The sequence below is a fragment of the Amborella trichopoda genome, chromosome 13 (assembly GCF_054954075.1).
Source record: "Amborella trichopoda isolate Santa Cruz 75 chromosome 13, AtrichopodaSantaCruz75HAP2 v2.0, whole genome shotgun sequence".
NCBI lineage: Eukaryota > Viridiplantae > Streptophyta > Magnoliopsida > Amborellales > Amborellaceae > Amborella > Amborella trichopoda.
Window position 1 is genome coordinate 14594902 of NC_142348.1, and position 20253 is coordinate 14615154.

The 20253-nt window shown below is 34.6% G+C and overlaps 1 protein-coding gene across 5 annotated transcripts; it reads left to right on the forward strand.

Moving 5' to 3' along the window:
* The first annotated feature begins 7910 nt into the window (after positions 1-7910).
* ABCG7 (ABC-2 type transporter family protein) lies at positions 7911-20006 on the forward strand. 5 transcript variants are annotated; one of them, XM_006837118.4, is made up of 11 exons: positions 7911-8215; positions 9014-9204; positions 9398-9548; positions 10527-10659; positions 14230-14431; positions 14821-15085; positions 15598-15729; positions 16309-16529; positions 17074-17286; positions 17385-17469; positions 19595-20006. In XM_006837118.4, exons 1-11 carry the CDS (start codon positions 7970-7972, stop codon positions 19763-19765), a joined length of 2010 nt encoding a protein of 669 aa, XP_006837181.1. In that variant the 5' UTR covers positions 7911-7969; the 3' UTR covers positions 19766-20006. The 5 variants fall into 5 exon arrangements, with proteins under 5 accessions (XP_006837181.1, XP_011621138.1, XP_088711234.1 ...); XM_011622836.3 differs by having other exon boundaries at positions 10527-10608; XM_088855108.1 differs by lacking the exons at positions 16309-16529; positions 17074-17286; positions 17385-17469.
* The last annotated feature ends 247 nt before the right edge of the window (positions 20007-20253 follow it).

Sequence of the window (20253 nt, forward strand, 5' to 3'; positions counted from 1 at the left end):
ATCTCTCTCTCCGTAGATGTGAGATGTGAGGGTAGTTATCGGTCATGGGTAGTTCTTTTTCTTTATTGGTAATGGGTAGTTGGAGTTATCCAATCACGTAGGGGAGTGATTTAATCACATAGGTTTTATAGATAGTTATCTAATCAGGTTTATGAGAGCCCAGGTTATATATATATATATATATATATATATATATATATATATATATGCATTATCGTGGAGAGCCCAGGTTGTGAAAAAAAAAAAAGATAGGCATTGATGTTGAGAGCCCAAGTTGAGGATAGGCATTGGCCAGCCTAAGTTGTTAAAAAAATAAAATAAATAAGGAGATCAAGGGTTGCCAAAGAGATAATTATTGGTGTGGAAATTTAGGACCAGCAAGTCAGAGACAAAACTCAAGGGAAAGGTAATAGATATTTAAATCTCTTTATTTAATTTACTACTTTATTCCATATGGCACACTCTAATGGTCCAAATATTTTTCAACTATTGATTACAATTTTCAAAGGTGAATTTTATGAGTAGTGGAAAATTAAAATGAAAACAATGTTTGGGTCTTGATGATGATAATAATAATAATAATAATGATAATGATAATGATAATGATAATGATAATAATAATAATAATAATAATAATAATAATAATAATAATAATAATAATAATAATAATAATAATAACAACAACAATAATAACAACAATAACAATAACAATAACAATAACAATAACAATAACAATAACAATAACAATAACAATGTAATTTTAAAAAAACAAAAAAAATATTTTGATTTAAATGTTAGGTGATTTGCAATGAAAACAAAATTAAGAGAAAAAAAAGGAAAGAAAACAAATTTCTTAAATGTGATGTTCTTGGAAAACGAAGATGGAGATTTTTTAAAAAAAATGGGGAAACAAAATTGGAGAGCTCTTGATATTGTATTTTTGTAAAAGTTTTCAATACATAAGATTTGAAAAAAAAAAAAAAAAAATCTGAAAGGGAGACATGAGTAGTCTCCTCAAAGGAAATCCATGTATGTAGGCATAGAAAAAATGAAAATGATTTTTTGGAAAGAAAAGAAAAACGAGAAACCACAATCCTGGTATGTCATGCTACAGAAAGGCATGATGGGAAATCTATGCCTAGTTTAAGAATAGGAAAAATGATTTTTGAAAAAAGAAAATAGGACACCGCAATCTTTGTTTGTCATGCAATGAAAAGGCATGATGATGCTATGAAAAGGTACAAGGGTGCCCAATGAGAAGGCATAAAAAGGAAATTGTGTTTAAAAAAATAGGACATCGAAGTCCTAGTTTGTCATGTCATGAAAATGCATGATGGTGCCATGAGAAGGCATAAAAAATAAACATGTTTTTGTAAAAGAAAAAAGGAAGACCGCAGTCCTAGAGTTGTTATGCCATGAGAAGGCATAAAAAAAATGGGAGAAAAATGTTTCAAAAAAACGGGAATTAAAAAGAAAAATAATTGCTGCAATTTGTTTTTATAGAAAATGCATCAAGAAATATGGCAATTGCTATTTCAAAAAGCAAGTTGAATGAATTTTGTCAAAAAGCAAAAAATTGAAAAACCAATTTACAAAATTATCGAGAGGAGACTTAACCACAGCCCTATTTTTATCTGTGAAGTAGAAGTCGCAGGAAAAAGAATTTTCAGGATCTTATGTGGATAGGAAAAAGGAAATGGAACATAGAGTAGCCTATTTTGCCATATCACAATTGGCAAAAATGAAAGAAGTAATTGAAATTAAAGATGACGAAGAAAGAAAAAGATTAAATTTGTGAAATGAAGAAGCATATTGAAAAACTTGAAGCCCTGATTTCTACATTAAATGAGGAAAATGAATACCTTTGGATTTTATTGAAAATGATGTACATGAAATTTAAAAGAAAAAGATAAAATTTTGCAAGGGAGAATATTGAAAATGATAATAAGAGTTATGGGGTTTGTGTCTTTCTTATCTCCCTCTCTCAATAGAGGTGAGTTATCACTCATGGATAGTTATCTCTCTCTTTATGAGTAATGGCTAGTTGGAGTTATCTAATCACGTAAAGGAGTTATCTAATCACGTAGGCTTTGTAGGTAGTTATCTAATGAAGTTTGTGAGCTTTGTAGGTAGTTATCTAATCAGGTTTGTGAGTCGTAGGTAGTTGCATAACTACTATAAACACCAGTGTACGTAACTTGTAATGAGATACGTGCAACCAGTGTACGTAACTTGTCAACAAGATGTAACTTGTGTGTAACCTATGGATGAATGTGAAATGAGATATATATGAAAACCTCAATTGTATGTGTTTATCTCTCCAAAAGAAAGAGTGCCTACTTGTGAGCAAGATGTAACTTGTAAGTAATACGTGAAATGAGATACATATGAAAACTTTAAGTGTTTGTGTTCATCTCTCCAAAAGAAAGAGTGCCTACTTCTATTTTAAAGTAACCAAATATTTTTATAATACCGCCATGCATCTTGTCAAAAAATACCAACAATGATAAAACTCCTTATCCAAAAATTCTTACCTAGTAACAGAGTGTCCATAAAAATATTGTCCATAAAATCCCTACATAGGGTCTCTCAACAATGGCTCCTGCACACTTGTGGCAAGAGTTTTCGGGCACCAAAGAAGAACTGAATTATGGTTCTCTCCATCAACTTCACCAATTTCTCTCTCTAAATTTCTCTTAGATTCTAAGAGAACTAGCGCCTCGCTAGGAGAAAACATGGGTTTCAGTCGTTTCGTAACCCAAAACTGAATTATGGGTAACGGATGCATTGAGTTTTCTTTCAATAGGTCGATTTTTAAAAGATCGGTCGGCTGACAGGGGATCGGTCTGGGCGAACCCGATTTAGCCCGATTTCAATGGTCATGTATGCAGGAATTTTTTTTCAGTGCACTAATCGGCCAATTAATCGGACTTATCGGAACTAATTGGTATTAATCGGCTGATTAGTGAACTAATCGGTGATTTGTTCTAAAAATCGTCAATAAGTGCATTGTTACACTGCAGAGTTTTACAAAGCTTGTCCTTATAATATTTTTTTCTTTTTTTTTCTTTTCCCTATTCTTCTATGGACACACGGTTTCTATGCTGCCCAGCCCGCATATTGTAGACATGTGGGCTTGGCAATAACTATATTTTTAAAATATAATTTGATCCTAATTTTTAGAGAATATATAATCTTTAACATGGAAATCACGAATATAAAAAAATAAAAAAAATAAAAATAAAATTGAAAACTAAAAATAATAATTATATTAAGAAAACATTTAAACCGCTAGTTACACTTGTTTTTAGATGGTCTACCCATTCGCATCCTTCTTGAAGATGGATGCTTTATACCTCTAGGCCACATATTGTAGAAATGCAATCCAACTCGTATGAAACAATTTTCTTTCTTCTATTTCTCTACTTAAAACTTTATATATTATTAGATTTTTTTTTTTTTTTTTATGACTCAGATGCACCAGAGTTGGTCAAGCCTATCAGGGTGCCAAGCCCATAGGTCCCTCAACTCAGGGGATATAAAATTTATTCGTTGTTTATCTGATCTTCAATCTAATACATACACCAACAACCCCGGAGGGGTACATAGACATACACATAGACACTGATATGAGAGAAAGATGGAAATTTATCAAAATTGTCACAAAGAGACGAACAATTTTATATTTTACTTATATTTTTAATTTAATTCAAAAATACCAAAAAAATAAACGTGGTCTTGAGTTGAAATGTTATAATATTTTATAATATTATATCATATTATATTATATTTATATTTATTTTATTAATACAATTTATATTGTATAGTATATATTGATTACATATTATATAATATATAATATAATATAATATATAAATATATATTAATAATCATTAAAAAAAAAGTATTCCTTCAGGTGCCTAATCATTTTCTCCGAAATCCAATTATACTTATAATATTTTATTTTTTTTCTTTTTAATGTGATAATATAAAAAAACAATACATGTAAATTTTAAACATTTTTTACAATTTTGTTGAGATTTTTTTGGGATTTTTTGAGTTTTTTGCAATTTTTTACCAATACTGCATTTTTTAGGGGAAAAACAAAAATAGGAGAACTAATCGGCCGATCAAGTTGAAACCGATCGGGCTAATCGGATCAGGCTAAGACCTACTAGTCGGCCTGATTCGTTGTTTTGAACACTGGTTGGAACGAAGCTATCCTCATCATCAAGCCAACCATAATAGGTGCTCTTCTCCACACACCTTCACTTCATGAATCATTTGTTTCTCTCTAAGTGACCAATCTCGCCCCCCAACCCAAAAAAAAAAACCACAAAAGCTAAAGAAAATAGTTTAAAGAATACATCAGAAATTTAGTTTTTGAAAATCCTATTTTAGTCCCATTTCGATTTTGAAAAACCAAAAAACTAGGGAAAATAGTTTAAAGACTGCAACATGTTTAGAAAAACCGATTTTAGTCCTATTTTGGTTTTTGAAAAACCGAAAATGAGCATGTTTGTCTTTGTTAATAAAAATTGTTTGAATAGTAAAAAAATGAGTATAAAGGTAATAACAAAAACTTGAAAATAATCATGTAATAATGATAAATATAGTGGATATATACGTTATTTTTCCAGTACTTTTTCATAAAATTAGAATTTCCCTATAAATCATAACCCAAAGCGTATGGAAATTTGTTTATTTTAAAAAAAAATCACTTTTTCAATGAAAATGTCAAAGTAAGGGTAGAAAGGTCAACCGCCATTTCAAAGAAGAAATATCCACCAAAGTCAGGGGAAATATGCCGAAATTCCATGCCCCTATTTCGGGATAGTCCTTGGCTCTTGATTGTTTCTATTTGATTCCATGTATAAAGCCCCAATTTTATTGTTCCCCTTGTTGTCCCAAAACCTTCGGCAAGTTAATGAAAATTGAATGCAATTTCCATACCGGCGAGTTATGCACAAGCCAAAAAATTTCATAACAGAAGCCCATTCGATATGAGTGTTTGTAAAATCGAACCGAAATAGACATGGGTTTGGAAGCGGTTTAACCAGTCTAATCGGTAAACCGGCTGATTCAACCACTTTAATTGGGCAAGTACCGAACAATCAAAAAAGTGTTAAAAAAATAAATAAATAAAATGTACTAAAATATGAAAAGCATATAAAGAATAATTAAAACAAAAAACATTCAAATGAAGTTGAAAATTAATGAAAAAAATAGATTTTAACCCATTTTATATTTCTCAATAGCTACTTTTAAAATTTTCTAAAAAAGATGGGAAAATATAAAAATGAGTATTGATGACCAAAACAATTTTTAATCTTTACCATAATGTAAAGAATATTTAAAAATACATTACAAATAAATTTTTTTATTTTTAAAAATATATATACATATTATTTTTAAATATCGATTGATCACCCTAACCGCCCAATATCGGAACCGGCCACTGACCGGATCTAACCGGGCAGTTAGCGGTAGATCAGGCGATTTTGCAAAAAATGCTCGATATACATGGTTGGATAAGAAGTTTTATTTGTCCATCAATTGTTCAAAAGGAAGTCCCGCATCGGGAAAAAAGAGGAAAATGGGAGGTAAAGCTCTATAAAATGGGCCATGGGAATGGAAAAGCGGAGTGATCATTGGCTGCGTCCATTGTATGAGGAGGTGGGGGTCCTCTCTTCCTAAAGGTTTACATAATAAATGGTCTTCTCCAGGGAGATCGAAATGGGTCTTGTAAAATTACCACTCGATGAATAATAATCCGGTCGTCTGCAATGTCAGCTCAGCCTTTTGGATAATACTCTAAAAATTAGATTTTGAGTTTCTAAGTAATTAGATCTACGGTCCACATTTTGGATAGTATGTTTAATCTTGAGTTGATTTTACAGATTTTCTTTTTTAATTACTTTATTAAGGTTGAGAATCAATAGGAGTTCACTTGAGGTAATTATAATGAGTTTTAGATATGAAAGTAAGATACGACAGACATACATCAAAACGTTTATTTTTGGTACAAGGCTATCACAATCACCGCTAGCCATCACATATAACATTTATTTTTGGTACAAGGGTATCACAATCATCGCTACCCTTCACATATAAAATTTCACTGCTTGAAGCATGTCAAAGTTCTAAAAATTTTGTCAAAGACTTTCCCCAATCAGTGGCATACTTCTAGTCGCTAGATTTAATACATACCATATATGTTTTTGCTATTCTAGTATCATGACATTATTTTTTGGAGCCAATTCAGTTATACATTCATTCACATTTATTTAACATCTATAGTTGATTGTCACCGTATTATAAAACCAAAACGACAAAGTAAGGTGTCAACCTCAACCTTATATCGTAGAAGTAAGGTGCATCTCAAAAATTCATCCAAAAAATTTACTAAGGCTGGAAAAAAAAAAGTCCTCAATATAGTTCATCTTCTAACATATTATTTGGACGATCCATATTCAAGATATTCAAAAATTTATAGATTTGTTTGATCAATACAAATTTTAATGGTGCGGTTTGTATAGAGATGAGGTTCTAAACAATCAAAGTAAAGCACACCTTCAAATAGTGCCGAGAAATGTTATTTCAATATTGGAAATTTTTGTGATAGCTTTAAAATATATCTCCGTCTTTACTAATAAAATTTAAAGATTTAAAAAATAGTGTAGATCGAGCAGATCTATGAAAACTTGAAAAATCTTGAAAATTAACGATCCAAAAAAACGTTACAAGATACACTTGCCAAACTTGAAATCCATTTTTTTTCTCATGTCCATGCCTCTTGATGTTGAGATGATCATTTTGAGGATATTTGGGCATTAAAACAACGTCTTCTAGTGAAATTTTTGAGGTAGGCTCTAATTTGATTGTTTTGAGCCTGGGCTCTATATAAACTTTTTCCAATTTTTAAACTCTAAATTTTATAATTAGGATTGAAAAAACAAATTCGAGTAATAAAATTTCCAAACACCAAACCCTATTTTTTTTTTAATTAAAATTTGAAGATGCAATTTACTTTAAAGGTGCAGTTTGTATAGAGCTGAGGCTCCAAACAATCAAAATAAAGTGCACCTTCAACTTGTGCTCAGAAATGTGGTTTCAATATGGGAAATCTTTGTGATAGCCTTAATATATTTTTATCTTTATTGATCAAATTTAAAACTTCAAAAAATAAAATTTAAAGCTTCAAAAAATAGTGTAGATCGAGCAGTTCTATGAAAACTTGAAAATCTTGAAACTTGACAGTCCAAAAAAGCATTACAAGATGCATTATTTCCAAAACTTGGAATTCATTTTTTTTTTCCTCATCTCCATGCATCTTGATGTCGAGATGATTAATTTGGGCATCAAAACAACCCCCTTTTAGTAAAATGTTTGAGGTGGACTATTGTTTAGAGCCTAGGCTCTATATAAACTTTTTCCAATTTTTAAACTCTAAATTTTATAATTAGGATTAAAAAAATTGAGTAATAAAATTTTTAAACATCAAAATTCTATTTTTAATTAAAATTTGAAGATACGATTTATTTAAGATTGCATATAATAAGACAATTTACTTTGATATAAAGTGGTCACAATTACTTACAACCATCCAATATGAAAATCAATAGCTTAGGTGTGTCAAAGTTTGAAAAAATTTCTTTTGAAGTTTAAATTTAATCAATAAAAATCATTGAAGTTTAAATTTAGTCAATAAAAATCAAAATTAATTGCGACTGACTTGTACGATAAGTAATTGGTTCGCCCGTTTTATATGCTTTTTCCTATCTAGGTGTGAAATTAATCAAATAGAAAGGCAATTTCGATATTTCAGTTAAGTTTAGGGGCACTTCATGAAGTTCGCACTGATGATCAGCACCACTTTGAAAACTTCAAGGTGCAGACTCTGAAAGCTTGCTGTTTAGAGAGAGAGTGTGTGAAACAAAAACAGTGTTAGAGAGAGAGCTGAGCAAAAATGGTGACCTTAATGGGGGTTGCACGGGGTGGAATGGGTCAGATAATCGTAGGTTTGGCTGCCGCTTTTCTAGTCCGAATCTTATCATCTCCAGGTCCGTCTATTTCGCCGGAAAATGACACTGAAGACAAGGATTCCGGCCAAAATGACGACCAGGGAGAAGCTGAAATCGCCGGAAAAATTTCTCCCCTGACCTTGCAGTGGTCTAATATCACCTGCTCATGGCTAAATAAGGCTGGGAAACCGGTAATTTTCTGGTATTTCTGTATTCTTTTCTGGTAACTTGGGATAAACTTCAAAAACTATAATAAATGTATTTACCCCTTCTTTTTAGATGCAGAATCTTTTATCAGTGTTTTTAATTCCTTTAAAACAATAAAATTTGAGTAAATAAGATATTCTTTTCTATTTGGTTTGGTTTTTAGTGCGATATTCTCTTTCCAAATTAATATACCTGATAATTTTACCAATAATTAACCAAACATTTGCAACTTGATTAAATTTGTTTTCTAATAGTGTATATTCATTACAGATATGGTGTTTTCAAGGGAAAAAAAACATTTTTCACGTTGCTGGAATAATTTTTTCCCATTCTTTTTTTAGCCACAAATTTGAGGTAAACTATCGATAATAAGGACCTCCCTGAATCATAACTGTTACTAAGGTCCCCGATTCCACTATTTATGCTTGAATTGGGGCTGCAACCCATCATAAATTTCACTACAAAAATATAACAGCAAGTATTGCTTCGTTCAGCTTATATAGTTGTTTGAAATGTCTTGCCAAATTTAATAAATTTCTAGAAATAAGTGCCAAGGTGAATTCTATTACTCATGAATATATACTGTCCATTGGATTTCATCAGTAAACCCACCTTTCTCCATGCATTAAGAAGGCCATTTTTTAAAGTTAATTTTCATGTTTTTTTTGGAATATCTGAACCTTACCACTAGGCAAGGTTGACAGGTTCAGTTTTGGGATTCTTTACTTTTTTTCTTTTTCTTTTTCTCTTTTCTTCCCCCTTTTTTTTTTTATGGAAGTTAGGTCAGGTATTTGCTTAAGAATGTCAGTGGAGAGGCCAAACCAGGAAGGCTTCTTGCAATCATGGGTCCTTCAGGATCAGGAAAAACTACATTGCTTAATGTTCTTGCTGGCCAACTTTCAGCATCACCAAGACTTCGACTTATGGGCTGTCTCCATGCAAATGGACGGCCCACATGTAATGCGTCTTTTAAGTAAGTTTATTTGGTTTAAGAAATTATTTTCGGTATCGTGTTACTTGCTGCTGCTGCTGTTGTTGTTACTATTTATTTGCTGTTATGAATTATGATACCTATTATCTTGCTGAGTAATTTCGGGATTATTACAGTTAAATGCTGGGGATGACTTGTCTCTGTTCATGATTCATATATTTTTTCCTTTTATTAGGATAGCTTATGTAAGACAGGAGGATCTTTTCTTCTCTCAACTAACAGTGCGCGAAACACTATCTCTAGCTGCTGAGCTCCAGCTTCCTGCACTGAGATCACCCATAGAGAGAGAGAGATATGTGGACGATCTATTATTCCGTTTGGGTTTGGTAAGTGACTTGTATAAATCGACTGCCTAATATTCATTGTATGTAAAGAAATTTGATTTGTTATTCCTTCTACTTGAATTCATTAGATGTTTCTTAAGTCTGCTGGTGAATGAGTTGATTGGAAGTGGTTAGTGACCTCATACTACACCATAGATCATATTTTTGTAAGAACACTTATTTTTATGTGGAACCCATATAGGCTAGAGCAAATCTATCCCATGTTGATACTGGTGGGTGGTTTTCATAGTCTGGTCTAATGGAAGGAGATACATTAAATGTCATCCAATGTCCCAGAGGAGGCTTTCATTGCCGTTGAGTCTCGAAGAATTGTTTCTAGAAATTGAGTATCTTGTATCAAGTAAATATGTTCTTAGGGTTAAGGCGAATGTGATATTGGATAACTTGTAAATAAGCATGTAAACCAGAATGGCTTGGGTCTTTAGGAGTTAATGTCATCTTAACTTGCTTTTTCCTCTCCAGAGCAATGTTTCCTAACCTTTTCATTTCTCTATTAATATATGATGGAAAGGAAGATATGAAACAGTAATTATCAAGTACCATCGTTATTCCTATTGATTAAAGTGTTGTTTGTTTATATAACTCTCATCAATGGTCTCTGTAAGTGCAAATCTCACATTGGTGTTTTCTAAGTTCCTTCCTCGGTTCTTAATAACCGTTTAGTAAACCACATGGTTGGGACAGGAGTATTTATTGGATCTTATTGAACATCACTTTGACTGGTTTTCTATCATAGGTTGGTTTTGATAATTGCAACATCAATGCTCTTGTGGATGCAATATGTTTGATAACGGTTTTATCTTCTCGTTCTCCTTTTATCCATAAATTAAATGCCAAAGGACATAAGTCATTAGGATCTAGTGCTGTGGTCCTAGGCCAGGCACATAAAAACTTAGAAATCCTACTATATGTAACAGATTCACTTCTTGATATGGTTTGTCCATTTTCTATGTAAAATAGGTAAATTGTGCAGATTCGGTTGTTGGTGATGCCAAAGTACGTGGAATAAGTGGTGGTGAAAAGAAACGGTTGTCACTTGCATGTGAGCTTATTGCTAGCCCGTCTGTCATATTTGCAGATGAACCTACCACTGGTAAAAAAAAAAAATTTGCAAGTATTTTTCCCAAAGATTCTTCATATTTATTTAGTTAAAAATTAAACATTTTTTATCCAGTATTATCATTCCTATTTGTGTTATATGGATACTGTTTACATGCTTAAAGGGTCACCTAGCTATGTGGAAGAGAGTATTATGTGGCGTGATAATCTTCCCCAAAGGGTTTTTGAATTGCGTAGCTGTTGCGGGTGTCTTATGTGCATGTGGATAGACTCTGTGTGGCCTAAAAAACGTCTTTGTGTAAACTCCTCAACTCTTTGGGTGAAAGTTGAAGAGCTTGAATGTTTTAGAAATCAGAAAATCCGTCTTCTTTGAGGCTTCAATAAGCTGTAAGTTACTGCAGAGCCAAGTCTGCACAAAATCAACTCAACAAAATAAATACAAGATACAGGTAGTGAGTGTTCTGGAATCTCTTGGACTATGAAATCCATCTCCAGCTCTCCCATGGGCATGTGAGACTAACTGGCCGTAGAGTTTGTGATGATATGAAAGTATGACTTCTTTTTTTCTTTATAATGGTTATAACTAATTTCTCATTGTCAACATTTTCTTAGATATTTATGTGACCAGATCCTTGCATAGACGGTCTAAGGAGTTTTATGCTCCGAGTTGATTTATGCAAGGAATGGGACATTTTAAGTGAAGCACAATAAATATAATTATTTGATTAGGTAATTTGAGAGCCTTTCAATTTTGTCAAACACTCTTAACATATGTTTCAGGAGAGGCCGTTGTCATACAGCTTCCTTTGGCTATGAAGCCTACTTTTTTTTGTTTTTAGATGATTATGGGGTTAACTTGGCCCTTTTTGGACCCAAAAATTCTTATCAGCAGGTTTATCTATACAAACTCTTACAACTATGGTACATAGGCTCCAAGCTACCATATTATGCAAATTAGAAAGAGCACTTCAGATATAAATCTCTCTTATCATTTCTTCTTACTATGTTAGAGACTGTACAATTAGTTGTGTAATTCTCGTTAGAAAGTTTCTGATGCATGCTGCAAAGCCATGTTTTCTTGAGAGTCCAGGTTCAGCATTGAACTCTTTGGTTAGAATCCGTGCTATATTGGTATTTAAAAGGGAGGAACATGGGCACTAAATCCTAATAGCCCTTTAAGACAAGATAAAAATATGAGTTTTGCGATTATATTGCAGATACTTAGATCGTGTGGTTCAATCCATCCATGGTGAGAATAATATTCATGGATTGAAAGTCAACCAATTCTCAAAAAAAAATATTTAAAATCCACTCTTAAGAGGGAGTGTTTTGGAAGTACAAATGAGTACAAATGCAAATGATGTTATTACCAAATAGAAAAAAATATAAAAATATAAGGAGAACTACGTAATCATGGTGGATCGCTGGAGCCACCACAAGTGATCCTTGTGAGCTGGATTAGCAAATGCATCAACCAGTTGTCACTATGGAAATCTGAAATTGGAAGCAATGTATATGGAATTAAGATTATCACAATTCTGTAGGTCCCCAGAAACAGATATTAAAGAGTTGGATTTGTCAATGATTACCAAACTAGCATCCAAATCGTCAGCATGTGAATAGATGATGTCCGCTACAAATGTTAATGATTCACATACCCTTGCCATACCATGGCTATGATTCCAGCTAGAAAATGTATTATTGGAAAGCGCTATCAACAATCATAAGCAGGATCTGAGTGAAAAAACCTAAGAAAGATACTGCAAAGTGCAGACAACCAACAATACTTCGATAAGGAGAAGGGTCAACATAGGGGAAAATCAAAGATTAACTTCTATTATTTTTTACCGTTTTACAGTCAAGCATATCAATATGGAATAATGGATTCATGGCTATTGAGTCCGAGGAAGCAATGAGCCTCAGTACTGGCTGCCTAAATAGTTAAGAAATAATGAGGGTATCCAAGTTCCTTCATATAAAATTATTTCCAATCCGGTGAATGACACAATGAAATAGGCCTAGCATATGAACAATCAAATTAAAAAGAAGAATAAGAGTACCAAACAAAGGTCACAATTGGGTTACACAAAAATCTTGTGAAGGAGGGAGGAGCTGGAATATTGAAACCTCCTTGCACAGGAAGTCTTTTTAAGAGTCTAATTTACTTTGGTAAACTTGTATCGTTTTAGCCATTCATATCAGATACATAGAAACCCCTTCATCCATAAGGAGGATACTATAAACTGTTTTTGTTGAATCTGGTAAGCTAAAGTAATTTCCTTGTAATATTTAATCCCCAAGTCAGTTGTGGATATGATTGCTTAGTAGTTATTGGAGTAACAGGACTTGTGAACCCTTGAAAACTACAACTTACAAGCAAATGGTTGTTTTGTTGGTTATTAAGGTGGATCAACCTTGTACATACATCAAATACGGCTTGTGAAAGCTACCGATTGATAATAAGAGGCTAGATATGTGGTTCTCTAGAGACCATTTGAATCTGTAGCCTCTTTACTGAATTGTAAAGTTGGCACTTATTAATAGTCCAAAATATCAGTACAACTACATGTTGATATTTCATAAGAGGATGCCAACTGATAATATGTGAATTTGTCGTGGAGAACACCCAGTGGCTCCCATTGTAAGAAAAGTCAATATTACACCCTCTCAGTTATGGGCAAAAGTTCGTGCAGGGCATGTCTGTTTTTGGTTGAAATCTGCTTCCAAGGAGATTTCAATGAGATTACATGTCTGTAGCGCATGGAAAAGCACAACACTTTCACACCCATTGTTGAAAACTACGTCATACCTATGTAGGTGTGAAGCCACATTCCTATGCCTAGGAGACATTTTTGGCTGAAATCTCGTTTTAAGAAGGAGATTGCAACTGCAACCAACCTGCCCCTAATACATTGTACATATATTTATGCACGCCTTTCTCATATTATATCCTCAAACTGGAGTATCAATAGACTAAGCAACGACATGTTCACTAAGTGCTTAAGCTTAGTGAAGGAATCTGCAATCTAATGGGAGGATTGCATGACCATGCATTCCCAAAATTTCTTTGATAAATTGTTTGGGCATAGCAAGTTTTCTGTTAAGAGTTTCCAGGATGGGAATGAGTCCCATGGACAACCAGAAATCCCAAACTAGCCAGCATACTAGTTTCCAAAATATGAAGTTCTCGTTGGCTATATTTTAGTTACCACAACTGGCATTGATATTCTTGGAAAAGAGACTTGCTTTCACCTTAAGTGGTTCTCATAATTAGTGAACGTGTACTGCTCTTAATGATTGCCATCAAATGTTTGCTTGGTTGGAATATCCCAAGGAGATTCAAATTGCTGACGATATTACTGGGCCTGAGTAAAATCTATCAAAAGAGTTTGAATGCCTAAGAAGCATAACTCTCATGCTATAAAAGATTTTGAAAGGCAAAACTGTGAGTCCAAATTTAAAACATTAGCAGTCAAATATAAATCGTATTGCAATCCCAACTGAGTTTAGATATTACTTCAAACTATAAAAACAGGTGCAAAAGTTACATGTTTATTGGCCATGTATGAATGAGAAACATTGGTCATAATGCCATTTTGTGCAGGGTTGGATGCATTTCAGGCAGAAAGAGTCATGGAGACTCTTCGACAACTTGCACAAGAAGGGCATACAGTGCTTTGCTCTATACACCAGCCAAGAGGGTCAATCTATGCCAAATTTGATGATATAGTGCTGTTATCAGTAGGTGAAGTTGTCTATGCTGGCCCTGCACAAGAAGAGCCACTATCTTACTTTGCAGGATTCGGGTACTGTTCACTAAAGCCTAGCCGCTAGCTGTTTCTTTTTTTCTTTATTTAGACTGGCCATTACTTCATGTTTTGTAGAATATTTGATCATTTTCATGGCGATATGAATTGATGTTCTGAAATTCATATGATTATTGTATGAGAGATGTGTTCATGTTCATGTGCTAGTGATAAACTTTCCAATGCTTGTAGAAGTATGTCTTTATTAAATTCAGATTACCTGTAAGAGAACATGTTAAATTTGATTCCTTCTCCTTTGTTTTGCAAAATTTATGGATGGAATCATCTTGAACCACGTTTTAGGGCATTCCAGCTAGGTTTTTTTTTTTGAAGAAGAAGAAGAAGAAAAATTCCAGCTAGGTTGTCAGCTGACAGAAATAGTTATCCAGGTTTCATTGTGCAGAACATGTGAATCCAGCTGAGTTTTTGGCTGACCTCATTTCCGTAGACTACAGTTCTTCTGAAAGTGTAAATGATTCCCAAAGGCGAATAAATACCCTTGTTAAGGAATTTCAAAGAAATTCGGCACATATCTTATATGAAAGTTCGCTCTCCACCATGAACCCAGCGACAATTGGCAAGAAGGCTATCATCAAAAGGAAAGGTGGTTGGTGGAAGCAATTCTGGTTGCTTCTAAAGCGTGCTTGGATGCAGGTTATTTTCACATACTATCACGTTTTTGAGTTAGGTGACTGTTATTGTTTTGCTTCTGTTATCCATATTATTGTAATTATTATTATTGTTCAGGTACTTCCAAGATATTTTCAATTAGTTGTATAATCTCTAATGATTGCTGATGTTATTTCATCCTTTTCATGCAGCCATAGGTTTTGTGAAATTTTTTTAGGAAAAATAACCCCAAAGTGTTGACTAATATAATTATATCTCATGCTAGCTTTTCATCATGGTCTTACACGTGCATACACACATAGAGATTGGAATTTCTTCCAAACAAAATGTTCCTATGAGTAGTGAAGCAGCTACAGAGATGATTATTGTTTCTTAAAATGCTTTGTTGATTTCATGAAAGGCACTGGCTGATAATCTTCTTTGTAGTTCTACCTTACTGCGTAGACTTCAGAGCTCTATATGTGAAAAATCTTTCTTCAATCAAGTGTTTCAAGATTTATGAATGAAACCCAACTTCTAGAAGGTTTTTGCCTCAGGCTTCTCGTGATGGGCCCACAAACAAAGTTCGTTCTAGAATGTCTATTGCATCAGCTTTGATATTTGGATCAGTCTTTTGGCGAATAGGAAGATCTCAGACATCAATACAGGACAGGATGGGTCTACTTCAGGTATGCAGTAATAATGCTATGGTTGATTATTGGAGTGCAAAGTGGTGGTTATTGTACAATAGTACAGATATTATTTTCTGATTGATGCCAGTCATGCTGTTTTGTTTTTCTGTTCATAGAATAGACTTCAATTAACAGAGAACAAGACATGCGTGGTTCCAAAACTGGTTAGGAAAACCCCCACGTGGAAGTCAATTGGGTGCTCAACTGTAAAGGCAATGATAATTGTCTCCTTTTCTTTTTACAAACATGGGATTTGAACCTACAATCTATAGGGGTTGAGATAAAGAGCTTCATGCCACTCGGCTATGAGGAGGCATCTCCTTTTCATTCAAGCATTAAGACGCTCCAATAGCAACTCATGGCCTCTAGGCATGGTTTGTCAAGGTGGTGGGGTGCCACATCGTGATGTCTAGAGCTTCATTCCTACCAATTTTTAGGATTCAAAGGAAAAGCATAGCAAAACTACCCCAAAGAACGACAAAAGGAATCTCAACTTTCAGCACCACGATGTAGGTGTACCATGCATGTGACCAGAAATATAGTGTTAATTAAATTTTGTGCTTTCTTTTGTTGCAGGTTGCTGCCATAAACACTGCCATGGCTGCACTCACAAAAACAGTCGGTGTGTTTCCTAAGGAACGTGCCATAGTTGATAGAGAGCGAGCTAAGGGGTCTTATTCCCTAGGACCTTATCTTTTTTCTAAGTTGTTGGCTGAGATTCCTGTAGGAGCAGCATTTCCACTAATGTTTGGTACTATTTTATATCCAATGACACGGCTTCATCCAAGTTTATCTAGGTAAGTTCCCTGTTTTTCTCCCTAGTTTCTCTCAATATTGGCCAACTTTTAGGTTGAGCTAGATTATACTCTTGTTGTGATATCCAAGGGTTATACTTCTCTCCATATTTGAGGATGCACTCATCAATAATTGGAAACATCCCACCCCATGTGCGATTGGCAACGTCCCCCTCCCTCTTTTATGCATTCATGCCATACAAACAAACATCCTATTCTCCAACAATTTGAAGGTCCTTTATATTAGATGCCAGATGGATTGTATTCTTGCTCAATTTTCCTAATTTTACCATGGGTTCTTCTTTCAGTTTCTCATTAATAGTGCTTATGTTGGCTTCTTGACTTTCTATACCTTGCAGCTGTAAAGGCTTCATACAGCTCACAATTCATATTTCCTACACTCTGTAAAACTAATAAGAAGACTCTGACTTGGTGATTGAGTATTGATTAGAAATGAAGAAACTGTTGCTAATCTGGTGCCCGTCATAGTTACCTTCAATTCTTCACAAAAGAAAAAGTACTGAGGAAGGTCATTTTGCCTTAACAGGTTTGGGAAATTCTGTGGTATTGTGACTATGGAGTCATTTGCCGCATCTGCAATGGGTTTGACCGTTGGGGCCATGGTTTCCACAACAGAAGCAGCAATGGCTTTGGGGCCCTCTCTGATGACAGTGTTCATTGTTTTTGGAGGTTATTACGTTAATGCTGAGAACACACCAGTGGTTTTCCGTTGGATTCCTCGTGTTTCTTTAATAAGATGGTATGCAACTTCTTTCCTATTTAAGCTCAACTCAATGATTTAGTGAGCTATGCAAAAGTCTGGGTGATGGTTAATGGTATCATCACCTCTATTGTCAGGGCTTTTCAAGGACTATGTATCAATGAATTCAGTGGCCTTAAGTTTGAGCAACAACAATCGTTTGACATTGAGACTGGAGAACAGGTAAGTTCAAGATTATCATTTGTGCTTGTACGAGCATGCGGACATGAGAGAGAGAGTGGGTTGAAATTGTCAAAGCCAGTATTTTAGAGATTACGTCAGGTCAAGTACTAGCCACTTGCCTGAGGCAAGTTATTCCGGCAACTCTTGAGTGGACTCGCCCAAGTACTAACCAATAGGAAAAAAAGTGTAAGAAGCAAAAGAAAACGAACAAAGCTAAAAAAAGAAAGGGGAGGCTTGGTTAGCCACGTGCCCAAGAGAGAAAGAATGTGGCCCAAAGGAGAGGGGGCTGTGAATCCACGTCTCTCTCTCCAAGATTGGTTGATTCACATGACAAAGGGATTCTATCTAACTCCTTGATCTCTGAAAGTTGTGAATTTAATTAAGATTTGAGGACTATCTCTCACCCACACACTTCGTCTGTGGATTCTCTTGGATTCTCTTAGTTGTGGATTCAACTTAGTGTTCGCAAAATCGAACTGGAACGGCCTGGAAACGGTTTAACCAACCTAATAGATAAACCGACCGATTCAACCGCTCTAACCAAGCAAGTTCTAGGCGGTCAAAAAAGTATTGAAAAAAAATAAGAAAAAACAAAAAAAATTTACTAAAATATGAAAAGCATATAAAGAATTATTAAAGCAAAACACATTCAAATGAAGTTGAAAATTAATGAAAAAAATGGATCTTAACCCATTTTATATTTTTCAATGGTTATTTTTTAAATTTTTTAAAAATAATGAGAAAATATAAAAGTGACTATTAATGACCAAAAAAAATTTTAATCTTTACCATAATGTAAAGAATATTTAAAAATCCATTACAAATCAAATTCCTTATTTTTTAGAATTTATATGCATTTTTTTAATTATTTTTTTTAAATACTAGTTGATCATCCTAACCGCCCAAAATCCACTAGCCGGTTCCGATCTAACCAGGCGGTTAGCTGTTAGATCGAGCAATTTTGCGAATAATGGATGCAATTGAGTGGGTGGTTTCGATCTAACGGGGCGGTTAGTGATTAGATCGAGGGATTTTGCAAACAATGGATTCAACTGAGTGGGACTCTCTCTCTCTCCTGAAGAGAATCTGTTGATGCAGCAAATTTTCCTGTAATTGGTATTGAGAGAGAGGAAAAAGGGGGGTGGACATTTGCCCCCATTTGAGAGAAGAAAAAGGGGGCCCGATCTAGCTACCTGTTCGAGATAGGGATTTAAAGTGAGAAGAAAAGGTTTTACTTGTACAGGTGTACCCACCTACAGGTCTACTGGCCTGTATCACCTTGGCCATTGGCCATTTGGCCTAGGCCACCGGGCTGAGGTTTAAAACACACCTAAAGCATTATGGGGTGGGGTCCTTAGAAGTGTTAAAGGTTATTTTCCAGTTGGAGCGCGGATAAGGGGTGAGAGAGAATATGGGTGGGCAGAGAATTTCACAACCAAGAAATCTCTTTGGAACCCCTTCCCACCTGATGAGGATATCATAACCACGGGGATGGACTGGGGTTTGGATGGCTGGTTGGGATTCAAATTTGATGGAACAAGACCCTACCCATACTATTCATTTGGATCATGACCTAAACCACCATTTGTTATTGGGTGATAAATGGATCAGGCCCCCAAGACATGCTCAAAGAAGCCTCCAAAACAGTCTCCTCTATAAATTCAAATAAATTTTGAGTTGGGGCTCCAAATACCTAATCCGCTGTTCATTGTATGGCCAGCCCAGCTTTGAACTTGGGGGCGGCGATATTGGAGCACCATTTTATTTTATTTTTGGGAGGAAAGTGATTTTGGAGCCTTTGTGGGCACCCAAATAGCAGTGGTTGATCTAGATGAGAGCTCAATCAAATAGTATGAAGACCCCAGGTAAATAGATCTATTAATTTTTCCCTAATGAATTTTCCATAGAGAACAAACATTGTATCATTTCACTGCTTTCCCCCCCCTGAAGATTATGAAAATTGATTTGTTGCGTAGAATATGACACATATTTAGAAACCATAATGGCTTCAAAGAATTTTGTATATCAGGGAGCCCCAATAACTATATGGTCTTTTGAGCCTGGTATTTATTTATTCAAGTGGTTCCTAATCCAAGTCCGTTTGTAATAATGGTGTGCATGGCAGGTCCTAGAGAGACTTTCTTTTGGGGGAAGCAGCATAAAAGATACAGTGGTGGAACAAGGACGGATTCTGATGTTCTGGTACTGGATTACTTACCTTCTTCAGAAGAAGAACAAACCCAAGTATCAGCAACTAGAGCCGCCACCTTCCATGCCACTCCAACAGTTGGAGTGAAGCTTAGCTCCCATTAATGTTGGCTCTACTCAGAATTATCCAGATGAGCAAACCCGAGAGAGAGAGAGTTATCTGTATCTAATCTTCATTATAGTGCCACTATTTGTTTTATAGCAAGGAATTTCCTAGTGTTTACTTGGTAATGGCATTTACCAAGCGGTTAGTCCTACTCTTTCCATGATGCAATTTTTGATGTAATGATATGATAAATAACATAGATTTTCTATTGCCATATGGATCATAATATGCTTTCCTTGTACCATAGAACTTAATCCATCTTGAATTGTGACAGTAACATTGTAGAAACGATGGTAGACACGCACACTTATAAAAGTTTTTCAGGAGAAGGCATTATTTCATATATTAACTTTGTTGCATTCTCGCAAGATATGAGTTCCTCACGAGCTTGTATAAAATCGTTGTACTGATTTTATCAAGGACATTGAAAATGGCTTTGCAGAGTGTTATTGAAGGGCCTCAATTTGCAT